This window comes from Callospermophilus lateralis, chromosome 2, assembly GCF_048772815.1.
Source record: "Callospermophilus lateralis isolate mCalLat2 chromosome 2, mCalLat2.hap1, whole genome shotgun sequence".
NCBI classification, from domain to species: Eukaryota; Metazoa; Chordata; class Mammalia; order Rodentia; family Sciuridae; genus Callospermophilus; species Callospermophilus lateralis.
In genome coordinates this window covers 135,868,282-135,891,592 of record NC_135306.1, presented here as the reverse complement: position 1 = coordinate 135,891,592, position 23,311 = coordinate 135,868,282, and the positions used below count along the sequence as shown (strand labels likewise).

The 23,311-nt window shown below is 34.5% G+C and overlaps 1 protein-coding gene across 1 annotated transcript in view; it reads left to right on the top strand.

Moving 5' to 3' along the window:
* The first annotated feature begins 366 nt into the window (after positions 1 to 366).
* The window catches only part of LOC143641391 (putative N-acetylated-alpha-linked acidic dipeptidase), a 306,658-nt gene continuing 283,713 nt past the window's right edge, over positions 367 to 23,311 (top strand). Inside the window, exons 1-9 of the mRNA XM_077108689.1 lie at positions 367 to 470; positions 811 to 896; positions 2,206 to 2,324; positions 3,506 to 3,515; positions 4,611 to 4,615; positions 4,915 to 4,983; positions 6,353 to 6,416; positions 10,794 to 10,859; positions 13,429 to 13,522. Of these exons, the coding sequence (XP_076964804.1) occupies positions 367 to 470; positions 811 to 896; positions 2,206 to 2,324; positions 3,506 to 3,515; positions 4,611 to 4,615; positions 4,915 to 4,983; positions 6,353 to 6,416; positions 10,794 to 10,859; positions 13,429 to 13,522 (617 nt within the window). The remainder of the gene's footprint in view (positions 471 to 810; positions 897 to 2,205; positions 2,325 to 3,505; positions 3,516 to 4,610; positions 4,616 to 4,914; positions 4,984 to 6,352; positions 6,417 to 10,793; positions 10,860 to 13,428; positions 13,523 to 23,311) is intronic.

Genomic DNA, 23,311 nt, shown 5'->3' with positions numbered 1-23,311 from the left:
GAGCACTTCTAACATTTACTCTTGAGAGTAGTATCACAAAGTTCAAATTCTAGTTGATAATTTAAAGCTCAGCTGTACCACTTATCAGCACAAAACTTTGTGCATGTTACCTAATCACACTTAGCCTCATGCTTCTCATCTGTGAATTGGGAAAAATAATGGAACCTACTTTATAAGGCTTGTAGTAAGGGTTAAATGGCATATTATATTCAAAATGTTTTACATGACACCTCTCTCATAGAAGCTATTGTAAACAAATGCTCAAGAAAGTAAATTCATTGACAGTTATAACTTGTTAAATAAAGTAAAAGTTTTCCTCCAGCTAATATTGATTTCTTTTTCCTTTTCTTTTTGTCCAACAGACACATGGATGGCTCAGCACCACCAGATAGCAGCTGGAAAGGAGGTCTCAAAGTCCCTTATAATGTGGGACCTCGCTTTACTGGAAACTTCTCTACACATTTAAGAGAGTATTTTAATTTAACTCTTTAATACAAGAGACTAAAATTATAGAGAATGACATAAAAAGTAAAATGTATATAGTACCAGTAGGAAACAAAACTAGAGGTTGAAGTGGGTCACACTTTTAGAGGGGTTGTGGCTCAACAGTAGAGTGCTCGACTAGCACATTGGAGGCCTGGGTTTGAGCCCTAGCAGCACATTAAAATAAATAAAATAAAAGTAATGTGTCCAACTACAACTAGAAAAAAAATGGCTAGTGTAATTTAAACAATGATGGAAGATTTAAAAATTGTGGTGTTTATTTGATAACCAGCATTTTTGAGAATGTACCCTTTCTCTTTGCTTTAGAAAAGTCAAGATGCACATCCATTCCAACAGTGAAGTGACAAGGATTGACAATGTGATTGGTACTCTCAGAGGAGCCATGGAAGCAGGTAAATTAACTATTTGCTCAGCAAATATTGAGTGAGCAACTCTTAAGTGCCAGGTGGTGGTCTGAACTCTGGGGGCATAATATGAACATAATATGAACAAAGAATATGACACTTTGCCCTAATAAAATTTACCTAAACACAATATATATATATATATATATATATATATATATATATATATATATATATATAAATGCAATATGGTATTGTTATACATGTTGTGAAGAAAAGAAAAATGGACCTAGCTTGGGTGGATGACTGAAGTGAGTGATAAATTATGAGTGTTTCAGTCAAAGAATTCAAGCAAGGTGGGCACGGAGAGACATTTTGGTGTTTCTCTTAGTTTTCTTGATTTGCTTGCCATATATTTTACATAAGGAAATGTTTTAATGATGACTACAAACATCTGCACAACAGGAAAATCTGAGAAAACTATGATAACCTTAAGTTAATGAATTCTTTGTAGAATGTTATTTTCTACAACTAAAGTAATTGACAATATCTAGACACATGCATTCTATAGTTTTTCAAATGATCTGCTGATTAATATATTTTATATATAGCCTTAGTTTAGTACGTCTCAGTTCCATAGGAACTAGTTGGTTATACATTTCTTACTAAAATAGATACAAGTAAATTTTATATGCTTATTCTTATAAGGGATCAAGAATGTTGATATCCCTCTAGTGAGTACTGAACAATGTATAACTAGCTCTTATTTGCATCTGACTTTGTATGGGCAATGTGCTAAACATTGGGACTGAAAGAATAATAAAGACCTGGGATGAGGGGCCCCTACTTTGTAAGGAGAGCCATACATTCAATTGTAATCTGTGTTTTATCAGATGTGGAAACTTGCCCTGAGAACTGGGTAGACAGAGCAATTCCCTTTTTTTCTATGAGAGATAAAAGTTCAGAGTGGAAAAATTATGACCTGTACCTTGAAAATTTGTAAGATTAGAAAGTACAGAACTGTGTTTTTTCACTCTGAAAAAGGTGAAAGGAAAGTTGTAAGGTAAGAGAGAGTAATAGAGAATTGAAAAGGTGGATAAAGATAAATGTATATAATTGTCCATATACTTTTGATTACAGTAATATATTGAGGTATGCATTTTCTCTATCACATTCATACTTTCTTCATATAGAGGAAACATATTAAAATCAGATCAAACAGCACATTTGCACAAGATTTCAAGAAACTTGCTATTTTTCTTGAGTTGTGAGTGCTTTGTGTTTAGATGTTGTTGAATCATTTGCAATTTACTCCATTATTGACCTAAAGCCACAGTCTTGCAATGTTGGTTTCTAGACAGATATGTCATTCTTGGAGGTCACCGAGACTCATGGGTCTTTGGGGGCATTGACCCTCAAAGTGGAGCAGCTGTTGTTCATGAAATTGTGAGGAGTTTTGGAAAACTGAAAACGGAAGCTAATATAAACAAAAAAATAAAAGACCATTCTCTTTGAATTCTCAACTAAGTCTTCTGTAGTGTTAATTTGAAAATACCACCTTAGCTGTTGCTATATATTGATCAAAATAGAAGACAGCCATTATTATTAGATAATTTACTTATTAATTTTAATTTATTACAGACTATGGTATTATTGGTAGCATAAATTAAATGATAATCTAACATGAAGGAATTGCACAGTTCTTGGCTGCTCTTGGTAACCAAGAAGATACAGTCAGGTTCTTCCATAAAAGGTCATAAGCCAAAGCTTTCCTGTCAGAGAGCTGCAGACAGAAATTCCTGGGCTCTTTCGGTCTCTCCTCAGGTCATGAAGACTAAGGATATAGAAGTTCAGTGAAATACTAATCTGGCTGTCTAATGGGATTCTGCTCCCTGTAGGGTATCTGTTCTCTCCTATTCTCATCCATATGCTTAGAACCACTGATTCAGTCATTTTAGAATCTTCATATGAAAACCAAAATTAAAAAATGTAGTTTCAATGATTTTCAAATTAATTTTTATACCTTGAGAGCAGCAAGTCTATTCTCTTTTCTGACCCTGCAAATCAGGTGTCTGAGGGCTATAAGATGCAAACATTATATTTAAGCAACAGTAAAAACAACAGTGAAAGTATGTTTAGTTTGCATGCTATTTATTTTCTTTGAGAAACAGTGTTCTCATATAAATGACTCATTTTGACTTTATAACAACCAGAGAGAAATTTATGTAGTTATTTTAGTATTTCTTTTGCAGATAAGTTAACCAAGTTTAGAGAATTAAGTAATTTTCCCAGGGTCATGTAGGTAATATGTGGCCCAGTGAGAAAATCAGAGTTTAGACTGCAATTTCTGGGTACTGGTTCACAAAACCATATTGTCTCTAATTAAAATGAAATAAAAGGGTTCTCCATTCTCTTCTCCACAGAAATATCTTAGATTTTAAGAAAATAAACCAATGGAGACCTGAATTTACATGTTAAATAAATTAGTAGTGTTTAATCTTATTACAAAAAACTTTATGATTTGAGTCAAGCATCATGATTCACATCTATAATCCCAGGAGCTCAGGAGGCTGAGACAAATGATCACAAGTTTAAAGCCTTAGTAAGGCCCTAAGCAATTTAGCGAGACTGTGTCTCTAAATAAAAATGTAAAAAAGGGCTGGGGATGTGACTTACTGATTAAGTGCCCCCTAGATTCAATCCTTACTTTGACTCTCCCACACATTAAAGTTTCATGATTTGATATGACACTGGAAAATCCCTATGATAAATGCAAAACATCTCTGTGGCAATTATAGAGTATGATGAAACAATGAAATGATAAGGAATAATAATAGGAAATTTGAATAATGCTGTTAAAAAACTTGATAAAAACAGGATGTTAAATTCAACAGCTATAGGATAAGCATTCTTTTTTGGGATGTGTGTATGTGGGTGTAGTCACATTTTAATATAGCTTATTTAGCAACTAAAACATAAATATAAGCCAGGATAAATATTCCTAATAAATACACATGAAATATTTACTAACAATGACAGCTTAGAATTTTGGGATCATTAGGTGCTTTTTGAACATTGCTCCATTTAACCCCCAATAGTCAAGTAGTGACTTCACATTTACTCTGTTATCCTGGTGTGATGAGGAGATAGACTTAGTCAGTTTGAATAACTCACCACATGACACCTCTTGTAAGTGAGAGAATCAAGATTTGAACAAGATCTTTCTTTAACTGTGAGGCTAGAGTCTTACTGCCCAGCCACATGACCTCCCCCACTGAATTACACATATTTCAGCAGCAACAGGCATTGCTGTTGCTAATGGAGCCCCTGTTCACTAATTCTACCAGAGGCTGGAGTGAAATCACACTGTCAGCTGATACTGAGCATCTGTTTATGTGATGTCAGAACCACAGGGAGGAGTTGGAAATGATTTTTCAGTTCCATGGGTTGTCAGAATGCTGGCTGCACGTAGTAATATCTTCTTTCCTTTTAGGCAACTGCAGAACAGAAAGCAGAACAGAAAGCCTTCCTATGAATAGCCAATTATCAAAACTTTATTAGAATATTTTATGGCTATTTTAAGACTATTATTGTGTCTTTATTTCTCCCTTTTCAATCATGCTATTTCATTTTGACAAATCACCTTTAAAATCTTACAAAAGGAAATTATTATTATTATTGGGGGGGTGCTACTACAGAGTAATTCAGGGGCACTTGACCACTGAGCCACATTCCCAGCCCTATTTAGAATTTTATTTAGAGACAGGGTCTCACTGAATTTTTTAGTGCCTCATGGTTGCTGAGGTTTGCTTAAAACTTGTGATTCTCCTGTCTCAGCCTCTTGAGCTGTTAGGATTATAACAGCCACAAAGCCTAGCCCATTATGATTCTTAAATTCAAAATTCACCCTTCCTAATCAACAAATGATGCTTTCATTTTTTTCTTTTCTTTTTTTTTTGTATTTGTTTATTTTCCCCCATTTGGGCTTTATAATGTCTTGGGTACAGTATGTTTTTTCCCCAGTATTTATATACATATACATATATATTTTAGGATGTAGGCCTAGAAGAAAATTTTGTTTGCAAGCTGGGATGCAGAAGAATTTGGTCTTCTTGGTTCTACTGAGTGGGCAGAGGTTAGTGAATAATTTGCCACAGTGTTAAATTTCATAGTAACAAAGCAGTGGGCTGGGATGTAGATCAGTTCTAGAGCATTTGCTTAGTGTGCACAAGTTCGAGGATTTGATCTCCAGCACCACAAAACATACCAAAACAAAGCACTTTGGACTTAAGTGTTAAATCTGTAAAAATAACAGGTGAATACAGTCAGAAAATGCTCAAGCTTTTTTTTTTTTTTTTAAATCTTAAGCAATAAATCCCTGCTCAAAACTCAAGAAAAAAGTATCTTCACGAAAGATCTAAGTTTTGTTTTTAAGAGATACAATGTTAATTGTTGAAATTAATTTATCTCTATTTTCTGAATTTATCTCTATTTTCTGGGAGCATAATAGTAAATAAATGGATATACTGTAAACTTTCATTTTCCTTGGGGGCGGGGAGCAGAAATAGTGTTTTCATAGAATGTGGGGTAAAGATTTTTATATATATATATATATATATATATATATATACTATTTGTTTTTTAGTTGAAGGTGGACACAATATCTTTATTTCATTTTTATATGGTGCTGAGGATCTAACCCAGTGCCTCACACATGCTAGGCAAGCTGTCTACCACTGAGCTACAACCCCAGCCCTGTGGTAAAGCTTTTTACAAGAAAGATTTATGATGGTATCAGAAAAAGCCTAAATGTTTTCAGGATCTGATTTGCCCCTTTCAAATTATTTTTATCATTCAGAGTTACATATTTATTTTCATTTTTATGTTATATTTAGAATGCTTAGGAAATTACATATTTTGGAGACTTGAAATCTACATTAATATCTCAAAAACATTTTGCTATACTTCCTGATAGTGTTCTAAAAGTGTTCAATTATAAACATTTACCAGTAGGCGGAGCCATCCTACAGGATAACTTGACTTCATGTCTACAGGATTCAACTTTATAAATTTTTCAAGCTGATTTTGAAATAGCTTATTCTATGTGAATGGGGCAAGATTTTCTACTTAAATAATGAGATATTTGTAGGAAGATTTTCACTCAAAAGTCTCCTAGGTCATTTCATGTTTGCTGAGAGAATTTTTAAACTTATCTACGGACAAACTACAGTAGGATTCAAAAATTCACTTCTTTTCCGTGTACATAAACATGTGGACAGTTTCATCTTAAATGTTAGTTTTTTAAAGTTTGGTTTGTTGTTTGTAACTGGTAACCTTCATTGAATTCTTTCAAGCCAACTCTGTTTTGAGTGTTATATGCTAAATTTGTTAATATGGGCTTGTTTCATTCAAAAATTTATATTTAATGTGCCTTTTGCTGGGGGATGGGAGGGTGGTTATGTTGATATGTTTAAAGGTAGATTTTTCTTGTCTTTTTGTGATAGGAGAATTCCAGACTCCTTCAAGTTCGTGGAGTGGCCTTTATTAATACTGATTCCTCTATAGAAGGTGAATATAGTTGTCCTCACTAAAAAAAAAAAAAAAAAAAAAATGATTATATTAGAGATAGCAATTCAATTTATATCCTAACCAGGAAAGCAACCCTTGAACATATGTTTAAGAAATATGCTCCTGGTCTGTCTCACTGCTGCCTTTAACTCTGGAAAGTATGTTAGCCCTAAGTGAGAGAATTTTTTTTTCCCCCATTTGCTTTATACTCTAGAGTGCTGATTCAGGGAAGCAGTATTCTATGATGATAACCTATGCCAGATTATCTTAAATATAGCAGAAATTTATCTAATATCTTTTGATGAGTAAATCAGGAGCATAGTTTTATGATTTGGAATATAAAGTTATTCTCATGATAATACACATATGCTTTTGAAAAAAATGCTGATTTCCAAGATTTCATCTTTCACCAAATGTTTTTATTTTTTTCCTTTAATTCAACAATTAAGTCCAGTACATAACTGAATAATTCTCTGAACTTTTCCAGGAATCCAGGGGAATCAGAGGTTAGGAAGGAATGGTCTTATATTTGGGAGTTCATGGATCACATATATGCTAAAATAAATCAGTCTTGGCTTATAATCAGGTACTAAAAAGGATATTTAATCTTTCTGCTCTTGGCAGTTTGAAGAGGAGAATAGTGACTACTTGAGACCAGCAGTAGCAAAGGGGATAAGCATTTGAGACAGGTCTTGAATAATGTGTATGCTTTTTTAAAGGCAGAGAGTCCAACTAAGAGACATTTCAAGTTGATTTTCATGACAGTGAAGCGGCCCATTGTCACTGCACTCCACCCCACTGATCCCTTCTGCTCCTTGGCCAAAAACAACAGCTGCTGTTCTCTGTACTCAGTTGCTCTTCAACACACTCTCTCTGCTTAATTCTCTTCCTGACAGTCTCCCCTGAAATGTTGCTTTTTAGGGGAGGCCATATCATTGCAGCACTCATCATTGTCATTGTTAGGTAATTACTTGTTTTATAAACTGCCTCTCTCAATAAATAATACTCTTTAGCAGTATCTTGCCTGCTCACTCCTGGATTCTTAATTTCTCATTAAGTAAGTTTTATGGCATGGTTGCTGAAAGTGAAGAAATAAATAGGTGAAGATTTTCTGGGGTTTTAGCTCAGTGGTAGAGCACCCACATAGCATGTGTGAGGTACTGTGTTCAATCCTCAGTACCACATTAAAAAAATAAAAAAAGATGAAGGTATTGTATCATCTAAAAAAAAGAAGAAGAAAGAAAGAAAAAAAAAGTAAAAAGTGAAGAGTAGACTTTTAGAATGTTTTCCTTAATGTGTTAGAAATTTAGGAAAACAAACTTATTGTAGATTTGCCATGTTAACAATTGGAATACAGTACCTTATTTATCTATCTATTTTTGGCTTCTATTTGTTAAAATGTTTAAAATTTGTCCCTTTTAGATATACATGACAGTAGAGTATATTTTGACATATTGTACATACATGGACTGTAACTTATTCCAATTATGGTCTCATTCTTGTGGTTGTACCTGATGTGAAGTTACACTGGTTGTGTATTCATATCCGAACATTGGAAAGTTATGTCCAATTCATTCCATTGTCTTTGCTATTTCTGTCCCACTCTCTTCTCTTTATTTTCAATTGTCTAATCTACTGAAATTCTGATATATAGCACTTTGATGGAGTTAGTTTGGCATTTATACTTCTTCTTTGTCCATGTGTCTGAGCTACACTGTCCTAAGTTCATTTACAGGAGTGCATTTCACCTATCATTTCCTCCTCCTCTTGGACTAATGTGATGGCCTGGCCTTTCACAACAGACTTCCTGAATTTATTCTGGGCACTGCCACTTCCTTCTTATGTGACTTCAGGTTATTGCTTTCTGCATCTATTTCTCACTTCTAATTAGATTACTGAGAGCACCTGTCTCCAAGGGTAAGTTACTAAGGCAAAAGGAGTTAATGATGGCAGAGCTCCCAGACCTTCCTTGCACAGTAAATGTTCAAAAAAGTTAATCTTGATTCTTATTGTTACTACTACTTAAAATCTATGAACAGATGAAACATTTGTGCCCTACAGAATGAATACTCCAAACACAGTGTTCAAATAAACAACATTCTTTTCATTGTAGTTTTTAAGGTTCGATTTTTCATATATATATATATATATATATATATATATATATATATATATATATATATTATATATAAAATTAGTGGGTTTAGCTGATTTACAACATCTGCCTGGAATTGCTTCATTGTATTCTTGTAGTTTTCAGGATTCAGAAGAAAGGACCTAATATGTGATTGGATCATCAGTAATCTCATTTTGTTGTATATTAAAATTTTTGTTAAATTCCCATTTCTCAAATAATACAATAAACCATATTCTTAAGTTTCTTATGTTAACATACAAAATTTACAGACAAAGCAAACTCCAGTCATGAACCACTCTTAAACTTAATACCTTCTCTGTAGTCTTCTATTGGAGGTATTTCCCTCAGGTTGATATCCAGAATATAATTTTGCTCAAGCAAAAGTGCAACAGGTGCTGTTTCAAGTGCTTTATAGGTAAACATTTATTTACTACTCACAATGACCCTGTGGTTTATTATCTTCATTGTACAGGAAACAAAACTGAGACTCAGACATAAAGTAACTTTCCCAAGGTCACAAATCCAGTGAAGGGTTGAGGTTATACCCACACTCTGCTCTTTCAGCTGTATTTTTCTAACCACTACATGTCATTTCCTATCCCTACTTCATACAGGTTTGGGGTATCATATTATAGCTAAGTGGTTCTATAAGTTACCTTTTTAATTCAGCAACATCTTATAGAAAGCTTTTCATGTGGCCATTAAACATTGGTTTTCTTCACTTTAAAAACCAAAACAACAACAAGGATGACAACAACAACAAAAAACCCACAAAAAGCCAAACAAAAACAAAAGGACTTCTACAATATTTTCAATCGAATATATCAATTCTCTAAATGAAAGTCAGATTGTTTCAGCTTGTTGCAGAAAATATCCTTCATCTGCAGCTTTTTTTCTGTGTAAGGAGAATGAAGGATAAAGAGCAACAGGTGTAACTACTTGGTCCTGGGATACATGCATTTGAGTTGTAACAAATGCTGCCAAACTATCCTGCTTCCCTTACTATGCTCTTAGAACACTTCTGTTGTAAAAATTACATCGGCTATATGTGCATATTTTTTCTTCCAGATGAATTTCAGAATTTTTAAATCAACTTTTCAAGTTCCAAAACCAATTCTTGTTGGGTTGTCGCTGTTCTTTTTCTTTCTTTCTTTTCCTTTTTTTTTTTTTTTTTTTTTTTTGAGAAGTCAATTATTTTATTTAGTATCCTAAGAAGACAATAGAGTTGGTCTTCATATCCATGGGTCCCACATGACACTGTTCTTAAAGTCTCAACTTTTGCTGTTCCCAGACATGGATCTTGAACTTTGAGATAAAGGCTACTTGCTATGCTCTGAATGTGTTGCTTGTCTTTACATTTCTGGGCATTGGTGTACATGATCTCTTAGGTGTGAATGTCATTTCTTTTTGGTCCAGTTAATTCTTTCTGTTCAGAAAACTCAGTTGAAGAGTCAACTTTTTGTTGTAACTCTCTACCTGTACTCCCTAAACCCCCTGATGGAGATACTCCCTGTGCTCCCAGGGTTTCTAAGAGCACTTCTCCTGGCTGCTTCCCTTTACTCTCACCCAGCAGCTCTCAACTCCTGCAGGAAGAATAGAGAGTCCACCTCTACTCTGTAGAATCAGCTAGAGAACAGCTAGCTCACAAGTTTATTTTCACAACAGATGTTTGTTGGGTAATTGCTACAGTTCTGACTGTTGAAAACACTAAGGATATATTAGCTAATAAAAGACCACTCTGGTTCCCATGGTACTTATGGCCCATTGGGAGGGCGAATAACAAAAAGACAACTATTTATTATATTAGATAGGTGAGGAATTTAGGGAAAAAATAAACTAATGTCAGAGAGGAAGAATGTAGCTAGGATAGAGAGTGGAAGGAGCATGCTGTTTTAGATAAGATGGCCAGAGGATATCTCTCAGAAAATGTAGCATCTTACTAGAGGAGGAATAAGTGGTATGGATGGAGAAATGCTATGTGCAAAGGCCCCAAGGAAATATTCTTGGCAGAATGGAAAATAAAAACTTGGAGAGATGATGTGGGTTGTTTCATACACCATGCTGGGAGGACATGATGAAAATGATGGCTTTTATAGAGTGAGAACAGGAGCCATTCAAGAGTTTGAAATAAATTTAGTTTTTGAAAGGATCATTTCCGTCTAGGAAGTTAGCAGTGGTCTTTGAATAAACAACTGAGAGAAATTAAATGAAAACCAATGTATCATTTTTCTGTCTTTCAGGAAACTACACCTTAAGAGTTGATTGTACAACACTGATGTATAGCATGGTATACAATCTAACAAAAATCTATATATATATTTTATATATATATATATATATATATATATATATATATATATATATATATATAACTTAAGAAAATTTAACTTCTACAAATAATGTTTCCTTGAGGTGCCATTATGATGCTATTGTTCTTTTATATAACTCATCTTTTTTTATGTAACAATCCACTCCACAGAATGTCACATCTAACATGCTGCCTACACACTACCTTGTCTCCCCCCACAACATATTGAGGCAGCCTGTATGTAGCATTATGTTTACTATACTCTGTTTAAAGATGAGGAAACTGTTGAGAAATGATAGTCACCCTAGTCACCCAAGGTGTACAGTTGCTGAACTGGGACTTTCTCCTATGGTTTAAGTTCTTAATTTTACAACCAGTTTCTCCTTCTTAATATACTGTTCCCAATTAATTCAGGACTCAGGAAAACCAAATGTTCTAAATGATGGAGACAGAGTATGCATTAAAAACACCAAATCATTTTCGGGTAGAGGCTAGATGAGACTAAGTAACTTCCTTCTCAACATTTGCCTTGTACTCCAATCCCCTGGCCTCAGTGAGCCTGAATGATAGCTCAATGTTATCTTGATTGTCACAGCACAGAGGGCACTGAACTTGGTAGAAAGGTGGATACCAAGGACAGGAATCTCTTTAACCTTCATACTCCATAACTCTGGTCCTAATCCAAGTTACTAAGAATGAAGGGGGTTTGGCATGACAGATTTTTGTTTCTGCTAATTGTCTGAAGTGAATGGAAAGAAAACAATAAAGACAACAGAAAACCTGTTCACTGAATAGAATCAGAAATAAAAAATGTAATTTCCAAGAAAAACAATTTTCTTCAGGAGGAATTATAAGTTATAATACATGTCATTAAGCTTTGATTTCATAAGCATGGAATTTAACCATATAACTTCTATTGAAATCAAAAAATCAATTTGAAAACATTTATTAGTCTCGCATTTATGAGCTCCATTGTTTGGCTGAAGTTTTATAAATTAACACACAACATACAATATTTAAGTATTTGAGACCTGGTATTTCATGAATTTCCACTATTCAAGTAATTCACAATACATGCTAAGGAAACTTGGCAGTCATTTTTGTTTGCTAACTGAATTTGTGGCCTCTGGTTATAATTGCAAAAATGTTGTTCTCTAGGTCAGGTCTGAAGTGTGTAGTGCTTGAAAATTTTTAGTTTTCTTATTTGTTTTGGGAGAATAATTTGTAGAATTTCAGATTTTGCTGGTAAACTAACTACTTGGTGGTATATTTTTGCACTGTTTAATATATATATATATATATATATATATATGTGTGTGTGTGTGTGTGTGTGTGTGTGTGTGTGTGTATCCCCCCCTTTGGCTAATGGAGTTATCCTATTCCTTATGTGAAGTTTGATATTAAATTATAAGCTTGAGTGAAATAATTGCTTTTCATGTTTTATAAATTTAACTTATGTCCCTATAAACTTTTGCATATGCATCTCTTATAGCACATAGGATACTGATTTCCACATTTTCCTGGCTACCCCTACTGTAGAAAGTTTGTTATGTGCCTTATTGGTCTATGAATCCCTGGCATTTACAAAGGCTCTTAAAAAATGTAGGTGCTCCAAAAGGTATCTGAATTGCACTTGTTGAAAATTAGTTCATTTGACTCTCATTAATAGAAAATACACTTTATACCATTATTGTTCAATTATCTGTAAATAACTGGAGAATGTTAGTTTAGTTTACTGCCTAATTTTGGTACAACTTGTAATATTCTGCGTCTAAAATTCCATAAAAGTGTAGAATTGTAAAATATGTCATGTTTTACTTCCTTATTTTTCTCATTTATGAAACCAGAAAATGAGTTTAGTTTTTAACACAATTACACAAATAATTGGTTGAATAAAATATTTATATTATACTTTATATGCATATATACATATATTACTTAATGGCTTTGAAAATCTTTCTGACAAGAAGAAGTCCTAAAAAGAATACATTCTGGGGGCTGGGATTGTGGCTCAGAGGGAGAGCACTCGCCTTGCATGCATGAGGTGCTGTTTTTGATCCTCAGCCCCACATAAAAATAAAATACAGATATTGTGTCCTCCTATAACTAAAAATATAAATATTAAAAAAGAATATATTCCCTTAACCAGTTCACTTCCTTTTATTTTCCTTTTCTAAGAAAAGGGAAAATACATGGTTTTGAGAGTCACCTAGCCCAATTTAGAAAAGTAGACAAAACAAAATTATACATTTTCTAAAGAAAATGGTTTGATAATAATTTGATGTGGTCTTCTTTTCTATGCACCTTATGGATTTTTCTTAATGTAGTCATTCCCATACATAATAACATGAGAATTTCTATTTAATGTCAGAAACTCATTATTGTAATTAATTTATTTATTCATTTGCTGGACCACTGGGTGACTCCACAGTTTTTAAGAACTGCTAATATAAAGATTACATTTCTTGTTTTGTGTAACTATAATTAACTCCCTGGTTAACAACAGACATGTAAGTTTTACTGCATCTATTTTTTAAAGTATTTTCCTTTCTTCCATTAATTTGTGTAGCTTCAAAGCCCTGATGAAGGTTTTAAAGGCAAATCTCTTTATGAGAGCTGGAATAAAAAGAGTCCTTCACCTGAGTTCAGTGGCATGCCCAGGTAAACAAAACAGCAACCCAGCTTTCTGCTCGATTTGATATTTTGACTGGGATTGTTTAGAAAATATCAGAATATTTTCTTTAAATCATAAATTTAAAAATTAAATTTCAAAATGCTCTAAGATCAGATAAAACAAATGCTTAAGAGTTTGAAATCCAATATTACCATGTGTTTTGAAGTTAAATCTGTCGGCTATCAAAAAATGAGTGTTATTAGAAGGGGTACTTGCATATGGTACATAAACATAATGTTAGAATAGAGATAATAGTAAAAAGTAATTCTCATTATATTTCTATCACATTATCACTTGTGTTTTTTCTGAACACCACACAGTTAACAGATACTTTGGTTACTCTAATATTGAATACAAGCATTACTTCTGCATTGGTTGTATCCTCACAAGCAAGGGAAAAGAACTATCTCAGTTGTTTGAGAATGTTGATATCAACAACATGTATAATTTAAAGTAATAAGGGAATAATTTACATATGAATTCCCTGAAAAAACTGGTTACTTATTTCACTTTATCACATACCACAAATACAGATGTTAAATGAAATATTCTAAAGGAAAATATTTTCAAATTTCAGGAATGTTTTTTAAAAGGAACTTATAAAATAGTAATAAAACTGGATATTTTGTGATCAAATTAATGTTTCTCTCATTCTTTTCTGCATGTTTAAGAGTGTCGTAATAGGGATGAAGTTTAGTTTATTTAATCTTTAATCTAAAATTGATGAAAAATTACTTAGCTTGAAGTCTATTTTATTTGATATGACAGTGGAAACCCCTGCTTGTTCCTGCAGTTCATGTGAGTGATATGCTTCTTCCTAACCCTTCACCTTCAGTCTGTGGATGTCATTTCTTGTGAGATGAGTCTATTGGGACAGCATATTGTTGAGTCTTTTTTTATGCAATCTGGTAGGGACTATGTATTTTTAATTTTTTTTAAAAATTTTTAAATATTTATTTTTTATTTATTTTTATTTATTTATTTATTTTTATTTTTTATTGGTAGCTCAAAACATTACAATGATCTTGACATATAGTCTATGTCTTTTTATTGGTGAGTTTAGACCATAAACATTCAGTTATTATTGAGACATGATTTGTATTTCTAGCTATTTTTATTTATTTTTGGTATTTAACAGACTTGGTTTCTTTTCTGACTAGATTTTCCTTTAGTGTGATACCACCCTCTGCTGATTTTCATCATTGTTTTTCATTTGCTCTTCATGGAATATTTTGTTCAGGATGTTCTCTATTGTATTCTTTTCTAACTTTTGCTTATCATGGAAGGGTTTTATTTCATCATCAAATCTAAAGCTTAGTTTTGCTGGTGTGGGAAGTCTGGGCTAAGCGTGGGCTCCCATGGTGGATGGGGTTTTGAATAATTTGAAGCAATTGAAAACTAACCTCAAATCACATTGTGGTGGTTTTACAACACTTTATTAAAATAAAATTTAATAAACAAATTTATAAGTTCAATGTGGTTATAACAATTTATGACCATAAAATGATTATACTTCCTTAAGTTAAAACAAGCCCACAGATATCTTGTGTAGAATGGTAACATGACATGAGGTAGTCCCAAGAACACAGTTTCTTCAGATATGGACATTCACCAAATAATTCTTATTTTCTTTCAAAATTTTCATTTTCTTTCTTTTTTCAGTATTTTGGAATGAACCCAGAGCCTCACACCTACTAGACAAGGGCTGTACTACAGGGCTACACACACTAATCCCCCCTTTTAACTCTCTTTAAATGACCAGTCTGACCTCAAAACTTGTGTCCCTCCTGTCTCAACTTCCTGTGTAGCTAGTATTATAGACATGTGACACCATGCCCAGGAAAACCTAAATTTTAGGGAGAATCAAGGAAAAGAAAAGGATTCAGAGGTGAGGTCAAGAAGGGAAGAGATAAACTGCATATGAGGGAACATCGGTAAACATCATAGAAGCTCATAATTTCATTTTCATAATCTAGAAATACCCCAATCCGACCCTCAGGTCTTTGTACATACAGAGTTAAGGATGGGGAGTTGGTGGAAAGCCTACAGGCGTTGTTCTTCTTTAAGGAAAATAGGAGAAATGCTTTCTCAGAATCAAAAGTGTCACTTGTCATAAAATCTTTACAGACGCCCAGAATCCAGTTGGAGGTGTTCCCCACATCCACCTCCCAGTAGTGTCTACCAGAGGTAAATCCCTCAGCACTCCATATAACATAACTCTCAACTGTCTGGGAATCTTTAGTTTCACCATCATCTCCAAATATCTTATTTCTATCTTCATGAGAAAGGCTCATATAGCAATTGGCCCATCCTTGAATAGTTCCATTATTCACTGAACAAAAACAAAACAAAACAAAACAAAAATCATATCAGTAAAGAATATTTGCATGTCTTGGGCAAAAACTGTCTACCTAATCAATCTCTTTATTTGCCCCTCTTCTAAGGAACAGTAGGGACCAGAGAGAGTTCAAACTCATGTATGGAGAAAGTTTCCTATGCCCTGTTTAGCACTGAGAAATCTTTAAATTATAATGCCAAATAAAAGAAAACCGAAGGTACTCCTTGTTGAGTGAAGGGGTAATTTAATGTCAGCTTTTGGATGGTTTGTTTCAGGTCACAAAAGAAAAAAAAGCTTTTTTCTTTTCTTTTCTTAGTGGTTGTTCTTCTTTAGGGAAAATAGGAAAAATGTTTTCTCACAATCAAAAGTGTCACTTGTCACAAAATCTTTACAGACACCGAGAATCCAGTTGGAGGTGTTCCCCACATCCACCTCCCAGTAGTTTCTACCAGAGGTAAATCACTTAGAACTCCATATAATGTAACTCTCAACTGTCTGGGAATCTTTAGTTCCACCATCATCTCCAAATATCTTATTTCTATCTTCATTATAAAGGCTCATATAACAATTGACCCATTCTTGAATAGTTCCATTATTCACTGCACAAAAACAAAACAAAAATCATATCAGTAAAGAGCATTGCATGTCTTGGGCAAAAACTGTCTACCTTATCAATCTCTTTATTTTCCCCTCTTCTAAGGAACTGTAGGGAGCAGAGAGAGTTCAAACTCATGTATGGAGAAAGTTTCCTATGCCCTCTTTAGCACCCAGATATCTTTAAATTATAATGCTAAATAAAAGAAAACAGAAGGTACTCCTTGTTGAGTGAAGGGGTAATTTAATATCAGCTTTTGGATAGTTTGTTTCAGGTCATACACACAAAAAGTCTTTTTTCTTTTCTTTTCTTTTTTGAGTAGAAATCTCTTCTTGAATTTTTTTGATACCATTAATAAATAGACACCACTTTGCTATGATTGTGCCTGTTTCATTATCAAACACCAAATAATTTGACAGAAAGCAACATCAGCACACTTGACAGAAAAGAACCTTGGACTTACATGATTTGTTGAGACCATGAATCCAATCTAACTTGGGTTTCAGCCTTCTGATATCTAGACTTCTCTACTATTTCTTTGCACTCAGGGCAGCACATTGGCATTTGGGCTTCTTCCCAGCAGAGAAAGAGGCAGGGTCGGCAAGAGGTATGTCCACAGTCTATGGTGACAGGTTCTAAGAAGTAATTCATGCAAAGGGAGCATATGAGTTCACTGTGGAAGTCTTGTAAGACATGGGAATCCATGTTTCTGAAACCAAAAATATAGAGGATGAAGTAAAAGAAAAGAGGGAGAGAAGAGAGTGTTATTCTTGTGTCTTGATGATGGTATAAAAACAATAAAAAGGCTTTGGTCAGTCCTGATTGTTCACTTGAGTCCTGCCTAATCTTTTATTGACTTTTTGTAAGACAAACCTGGATATGTAGGCTGAGTTACCTCTATGACCCAAATGACAAAATGAGATGAACATGATCTTTATTTTAAAAAAGCAACTTTCTTATTCATTTGGGCAAGTGTAATATTGGGACAAAGAAGTTTTAGGATGATTCTAGACTTACTTACATTAGCTGATTTTTCCAGATGCACATCTAAGATCTCTCTCTCACTCTCTCTCTCTCTCTGTTTTTTTTTTTTTTGTCTCTCTGACTCAATGATGGTAACAAACATAGAGACAGTTAATCTTTATGCCAAATGTCTATGATCTCTGCCTCTCTACACATAGATGGACTTTTCTAAAAGACAATGAAAATTAAGCATAATTCACTTGAAGATGGCTTGACTTAATCACTGTTGGGTTCAACTTCCATCTTCTGAAACTACAAACAGTTGAATTTATGCTTCTAACCTTAATTGAATAATACATTTAAAAAATAAAATGTAGTGGGGTTTATCAATGCATGTCTCTTTTCCCAGCTATTTGGAGGCTGAGGGAAGATGATTGAAAATGTGAGGGCAACCTCAGGAGTTTATTGAGATCCTGTCTCAGAATAAAAAAATAAAAAATGGGTTGAGTATGTAACTCAGTTGTAGAGCCATCCTGTGTTCAATCCTTATTACTAATAAAGAAATAAATTAAGATTTAAATTGAAATTAGAATGTAATACTGGGGATGTAATCAGTAGTAGAGCACTTGCCCAGGGCTTGTAAGATCCAGGGTTTTAGCCCCAGGACTGAAGTGGAAATAAAACAATAAAAAATAATTTTTTATTACTTCTTATTAAAGAAAATAATATTTACCAGAATCAGTTCTTACCATCAGAGTGCCTTTATATATTGAGAATGTGAGTATGCATGCTATAGTAGTTATCAGCAACAATAAACCCATTGTTGTTTATAACAAAATCAACTAGAGAGTCCAGTGCAGTGGCACATGCCTACTATCCCAGCTACTGGGACGTCTGAGGCAAAAGGAAACTAAGTTCAAGGCCAGCCTAGGTACCTTATAGAGACCACATCAAAACAGGCTGTAAACAGGGAAACATTAGCCCTGGGTTCAATCCCCAGTATAAAAAAATAGAGAGAGAGAGAGAGAGAGAGAGAGAGAGAGAGAGAGAGAGAATAAATTAACAATAGTGCTTTCCTCTTTAGAGAGTACCCTTCAGTTTAGAGATACAGTTTAGAGATAATTGATTGTGATGAAGCATGATCAATTCCTCTAATTTCTACTATTTTTCTCCACTGATCAAATTTCTCACTTGGAAACTTCTACAAGTCTGTTTCATCTACTGGACTACTTTTCAAATCTAGTTTGGAAATTGGAGATTTTAAAGGAATAGCAAATAGGACTTTCACATCAAGGGTTTTACAATCAAATCTATATCTTAAAATTCTAAGCCAATCATGGTGGCACATGCCTTTATCCCAGTGGCTCTGGATCCTGATTCCAGAGCATGGAGAGTTCAAGGCCTGCCTCAGCAAAGGAGGCACTAAGCAATTCAACAGGACCCTATCTCTAAATTGCTGAGAGCCATAGCCAAGTAGGAATGACGCATGGCAATTTCCTTGTCAGCCTACCCAATGTTGCTTAGAGGGAGAACTCTCCATTGTGGAAATGGGCTTGCCTTGGACCCAGGTCATTTGCAGTGACATTGCATTAATGTTTGAGAATTTTGGTTTGTAAGGTGATCCTGCTCAGGGATTAGGGCGGTTCCAGGTTTAGGGTGGATCCTGCTGGGAATAGGGCATATCCTGCTGCCTCAGGCACCTGCTCCTGGAGTTCCTGTTGAGTTCTCATGGAGTTCTGAGGGAATTGGTAAGAGAGCCCGGTGAAAAGAGTGGATTTTTCCAGAACATGCATGTAGAGTGCTGGTGAGAGTTCGGGAATAAAGAGTTGTTGTTTGAATCTACAAGGTATGGTGGCTCGGTTATTTTGTGCCCAGCCAGACTGCGGCACTAAATAAAATACAAAATATGGCTGGTGATATGGCTCAATGGATGAGTGTCTCTGAATTCAATATCTGGTACCCACTAAGAAAGAAAATCTAAATTGATGTGCATAAAACTATTACATGCATAAAATATACTGAATATTTTAAGCAATTTATGGATTCTAAAATCTATAAAACTGCAGAAATATTTCATTATGTACCTGCAAAATCAAATAAAACACAAGGTAATAGAATAAAAAATACTCAGATCAGTTAGCAGAAACCAATATTTTACAAATAGTCTAATTATATATGTATATACATTTACTTATTCACACTCACATACACACAGTATATATAAAACAGAAAAAACAAAGTAGGTTTTTTACTTGTACAAAACCCAATTAAGTTGAAAAGTAAATTCAAACAATTCTTAAGAAAGAAAGTAAATTTAAAGCCTTTCTTCTAAATTTCCACTCACCAGAGTCTGCTCTAAGAAACTCACGTCTGGAAGTAAGTAAAATTTTTCTGTATCACTGTGTCAGTAACATTCACATCTCCAAAGCTCAGTAGCTGAGAATTCAGTCTGCTCCATAGAGGTACCTTAGAAGAAAAAGCATTCTCCAGAGAAACGCCCTCCTTAAATACCTAGAACTCAGCTAAAACCACACCCACTATAGGTTACCTCTTCTAAAAGTGGTGAATCATACTATGAGATTACATTGATTAGATTCATACAATAGAGTAAGCAACTTTGATGAGATTTGGGGTCAGACACGAGAAAGTTCCCATGACTTGGGTTTGCAAAGAGACATTTTAACTGAAAAATTATTTTATTAAATAATACTTAGTTTTAAAACAACAACATCTCAAACCTGCACTAAATTTTGGGTGAATTTTTTCTAGTCAATTAAAAAAATATATTTTCAGACCGGAGCAGGAAGCCGCGACAGCCGCCCAGCCAGACCGGAGCAGGAAGCCGTGACAGCCGCCCAGCCAGACCGGAGCAGGAAGCCGCGACAGCCGCCCAGCCAGACCGGAGCAGGAAGGCGCCAGCCGCTCAGCCAGACCGGAGGAGGAAGTCCGGTCCCGCCCAGAGCGCTAGTCTCCAGGAAGCCCATCAACCCTTAAAACCCATCAAAGTGGGTGTGGCTACCAGCACAGTTGCGGCTGATCCAGGTACCCGGTTTCCAACTCCCCCACCCTTAGCTGCGATAACTCAAATATTTCCCACAAGCTTTTGGGGATTGTAGCTATCAACACAAAACAACAACTCTAGAGGCACCTGGTTTCTACCTCAGAGACTAGAGTAGGGAAGATACAGGTGGAAGCTCATTTCCCTTCACACTGGCTATACCCACCACCCTGAATACAGAGGCTCAAACCAGGAATAGACAACGCCACCTACTGGAAGCAAGGAAAACAGTGTTCTGAGAGACTTTGTTTTTTTTCCTCTCTTTCTCTTTTCTTCTCTCTCTTCCACAACTTCAGCATATGTGAAACCAAGAACTGAGCATGAACAACTGAATTACCAAAGTAACATAATATAGAGGAATTGCATATACCCCACCTCCCCCCATTTTTTTTTCTGTATTTCTATCTTACTTCCCTTTCCCTTCTCTTATTTCTCTTTTCTTCCTTGTTATTTCTTTTCTTTTCTTTTTTTTTAATTCATATTCTCTCTATACCACTTTCAATCTCCTAACTTTTGCTATCTATACATAGGGTAACTATCTAAATAGGAGGTTGAGTCTATACATTCTTCCATAAATTACCAGTCAAGTGGTTAGAGTTCTCCAAAGGTGCTAAGTTAGTTTAACCTCATTCCCTCACTCCTTTCTCTTTAAGTATAACATCCTTCGTCTGAAATTAAGTTTTCTATATGCCACCAGATATGGTACGCCTTTTATGAAACTAAGGAATATATTCTTAATTAATAATTAAATCCAACATCTATAGTCTTAGAATCTAACTATAAATGTATTAATAATGAAAACTTGTCCTTAGATAATGTACTGTTGATATTGGGATCTGTTAACATTGTCTTTCTCCGAAAAAGAGGGATATTGGAGCTATTCAAGAACAATACAAATATATAAGGGGAAAAACATTAGCTCAACAGTTTCACAAAGCTAGAAAGAATCATGAGCAGTATGAAAAGACAAGGAAAGAAAGGACCACAAACAACACAGGTCAATTCAACATTAGATGAGGTAATATCTGCAGCTGATGGAATGTCAGACAAAGAGTTCAGGATATACATGCTTCAGATGATCTGGAGTCTCAAGGAAGACATTATTCATCAAATTCAGACAATGAAAAATCACTTGGACAATGAATTACATAAACAAATCCAAGAAGCAAAAGATCAACTCTATAGGGAGATAGAGGATATAAAAAACAAACAAACAGAAATCCTGGAAATGCAGGAAACAATAAACCAAATTAAAAACTCAAATGAGAGTATTACCAGCAGAGTAGAACACTTGGAAGATAGAACTTCAGACAACGAAGACAAAGTTTTTCAACTTGAAAAGAACATAGACAGCTCAGCGAGAATGTTAAGAAATCATGAGCAGAACATCCAAGAATTATGGGATAACATCAAGAAACCAAACCTAAGAGTTATTGGGATACAAGAGGGTACAGAGGTCCAAACCAAGGGAATGAGTAATCTATTCAATGAAATAATACTAGAAAACTTCCCAGACTTAAAGAATGAAAAAGAAATCCAAATACTAGAAGCCTACAGGACACCGAATATACAAAATCATAAGAGATCCACACCAAGACATATAATAATGAAGATGCCCAACATACAGAACAAGGAGAGAATATTAAAAGCCACAAGAGAGAGGAAGAAGATTATGTTTAAGGGTAAACCAATCAGGATAACTGCTGATCTTTCAACACAGACTCTGAAAGCTAGAAGATCCTGGAACAACATATTTCAAACGCTGAAAGAAAAAGGGTTCCAACCAAGAATCATGTATCCAGCAAAATTAAGCTTCAGGATTGAAGATGAAATAAAAATCTTCCACGATAAGCAAAAGTTAAAAGAATTTGCAGCTAGAAAACCAGCTCTTCAAAACATCCTTGGCAAAACATTACAGGAAGAGGAAATGAAAAATAACAATGAAAACCAACAACGGGAGGTAGTACAATAAAGGAAAAACTAAGCATAGAGGAAAAACTAATCATGTTAAGTATCATACATAACCAAATATGGCTGGAAATACAAACCATATCTCAATAGTAACCCTAAATGTTAATGGCTTAAATGCACCAATCAAAAGACATAGGCTAGTAGAATGGATTAAAAAAAAAGATCCAACAATATGCTGCCTACAGGAGACTCATCTGATAGGAAAAGACATACACAGACTGAAGGTGAAAGGTTGGGAAAAATCATATCACTCATACGGACCCCGGAAGCAAGCAGGGGTGTCCATACTTGTATCAAATAAAATAGACTTCAAGCCAAAGTTAATCAAAAGGGATAAACAAGGACAATACATACTGCTCAAGGGAACCATACACCAACAAGACTTGACCATCATTAATATATATGCCCCAAACAATGGTGCAGCTACGTTCATCAAACAAACTCTTCTCAAGTTCAAGAGTCTAATAGACCACAACACAATAATCATGGGAGATTTTAATACACCTCTCTCACCAATGGACAGATCTTCCAAACAAAAATTGAATAAAGAAACCATAGAGCTCAATAATACAATAAATAACTTAGACTTAATTGATATATACAGAATATACCACCCAACATCAAGCAGATACACTTTCTTCTCAGCAGCACATGGATCCTTCTCAAAAATAGACCATATATTATGTCACAGGGCAAAGCTTAGCAATTACAAAGGAGTTGAGATACTACCATGCATTTTATCTGATCATAATGGAATGAAATTGGAAATCAATAATAAAATGAGAAAGGAAAAACCCTACATCACATGGAGATTAAACAATATGCTACTGAATGAACAAAGGGTTACAGAA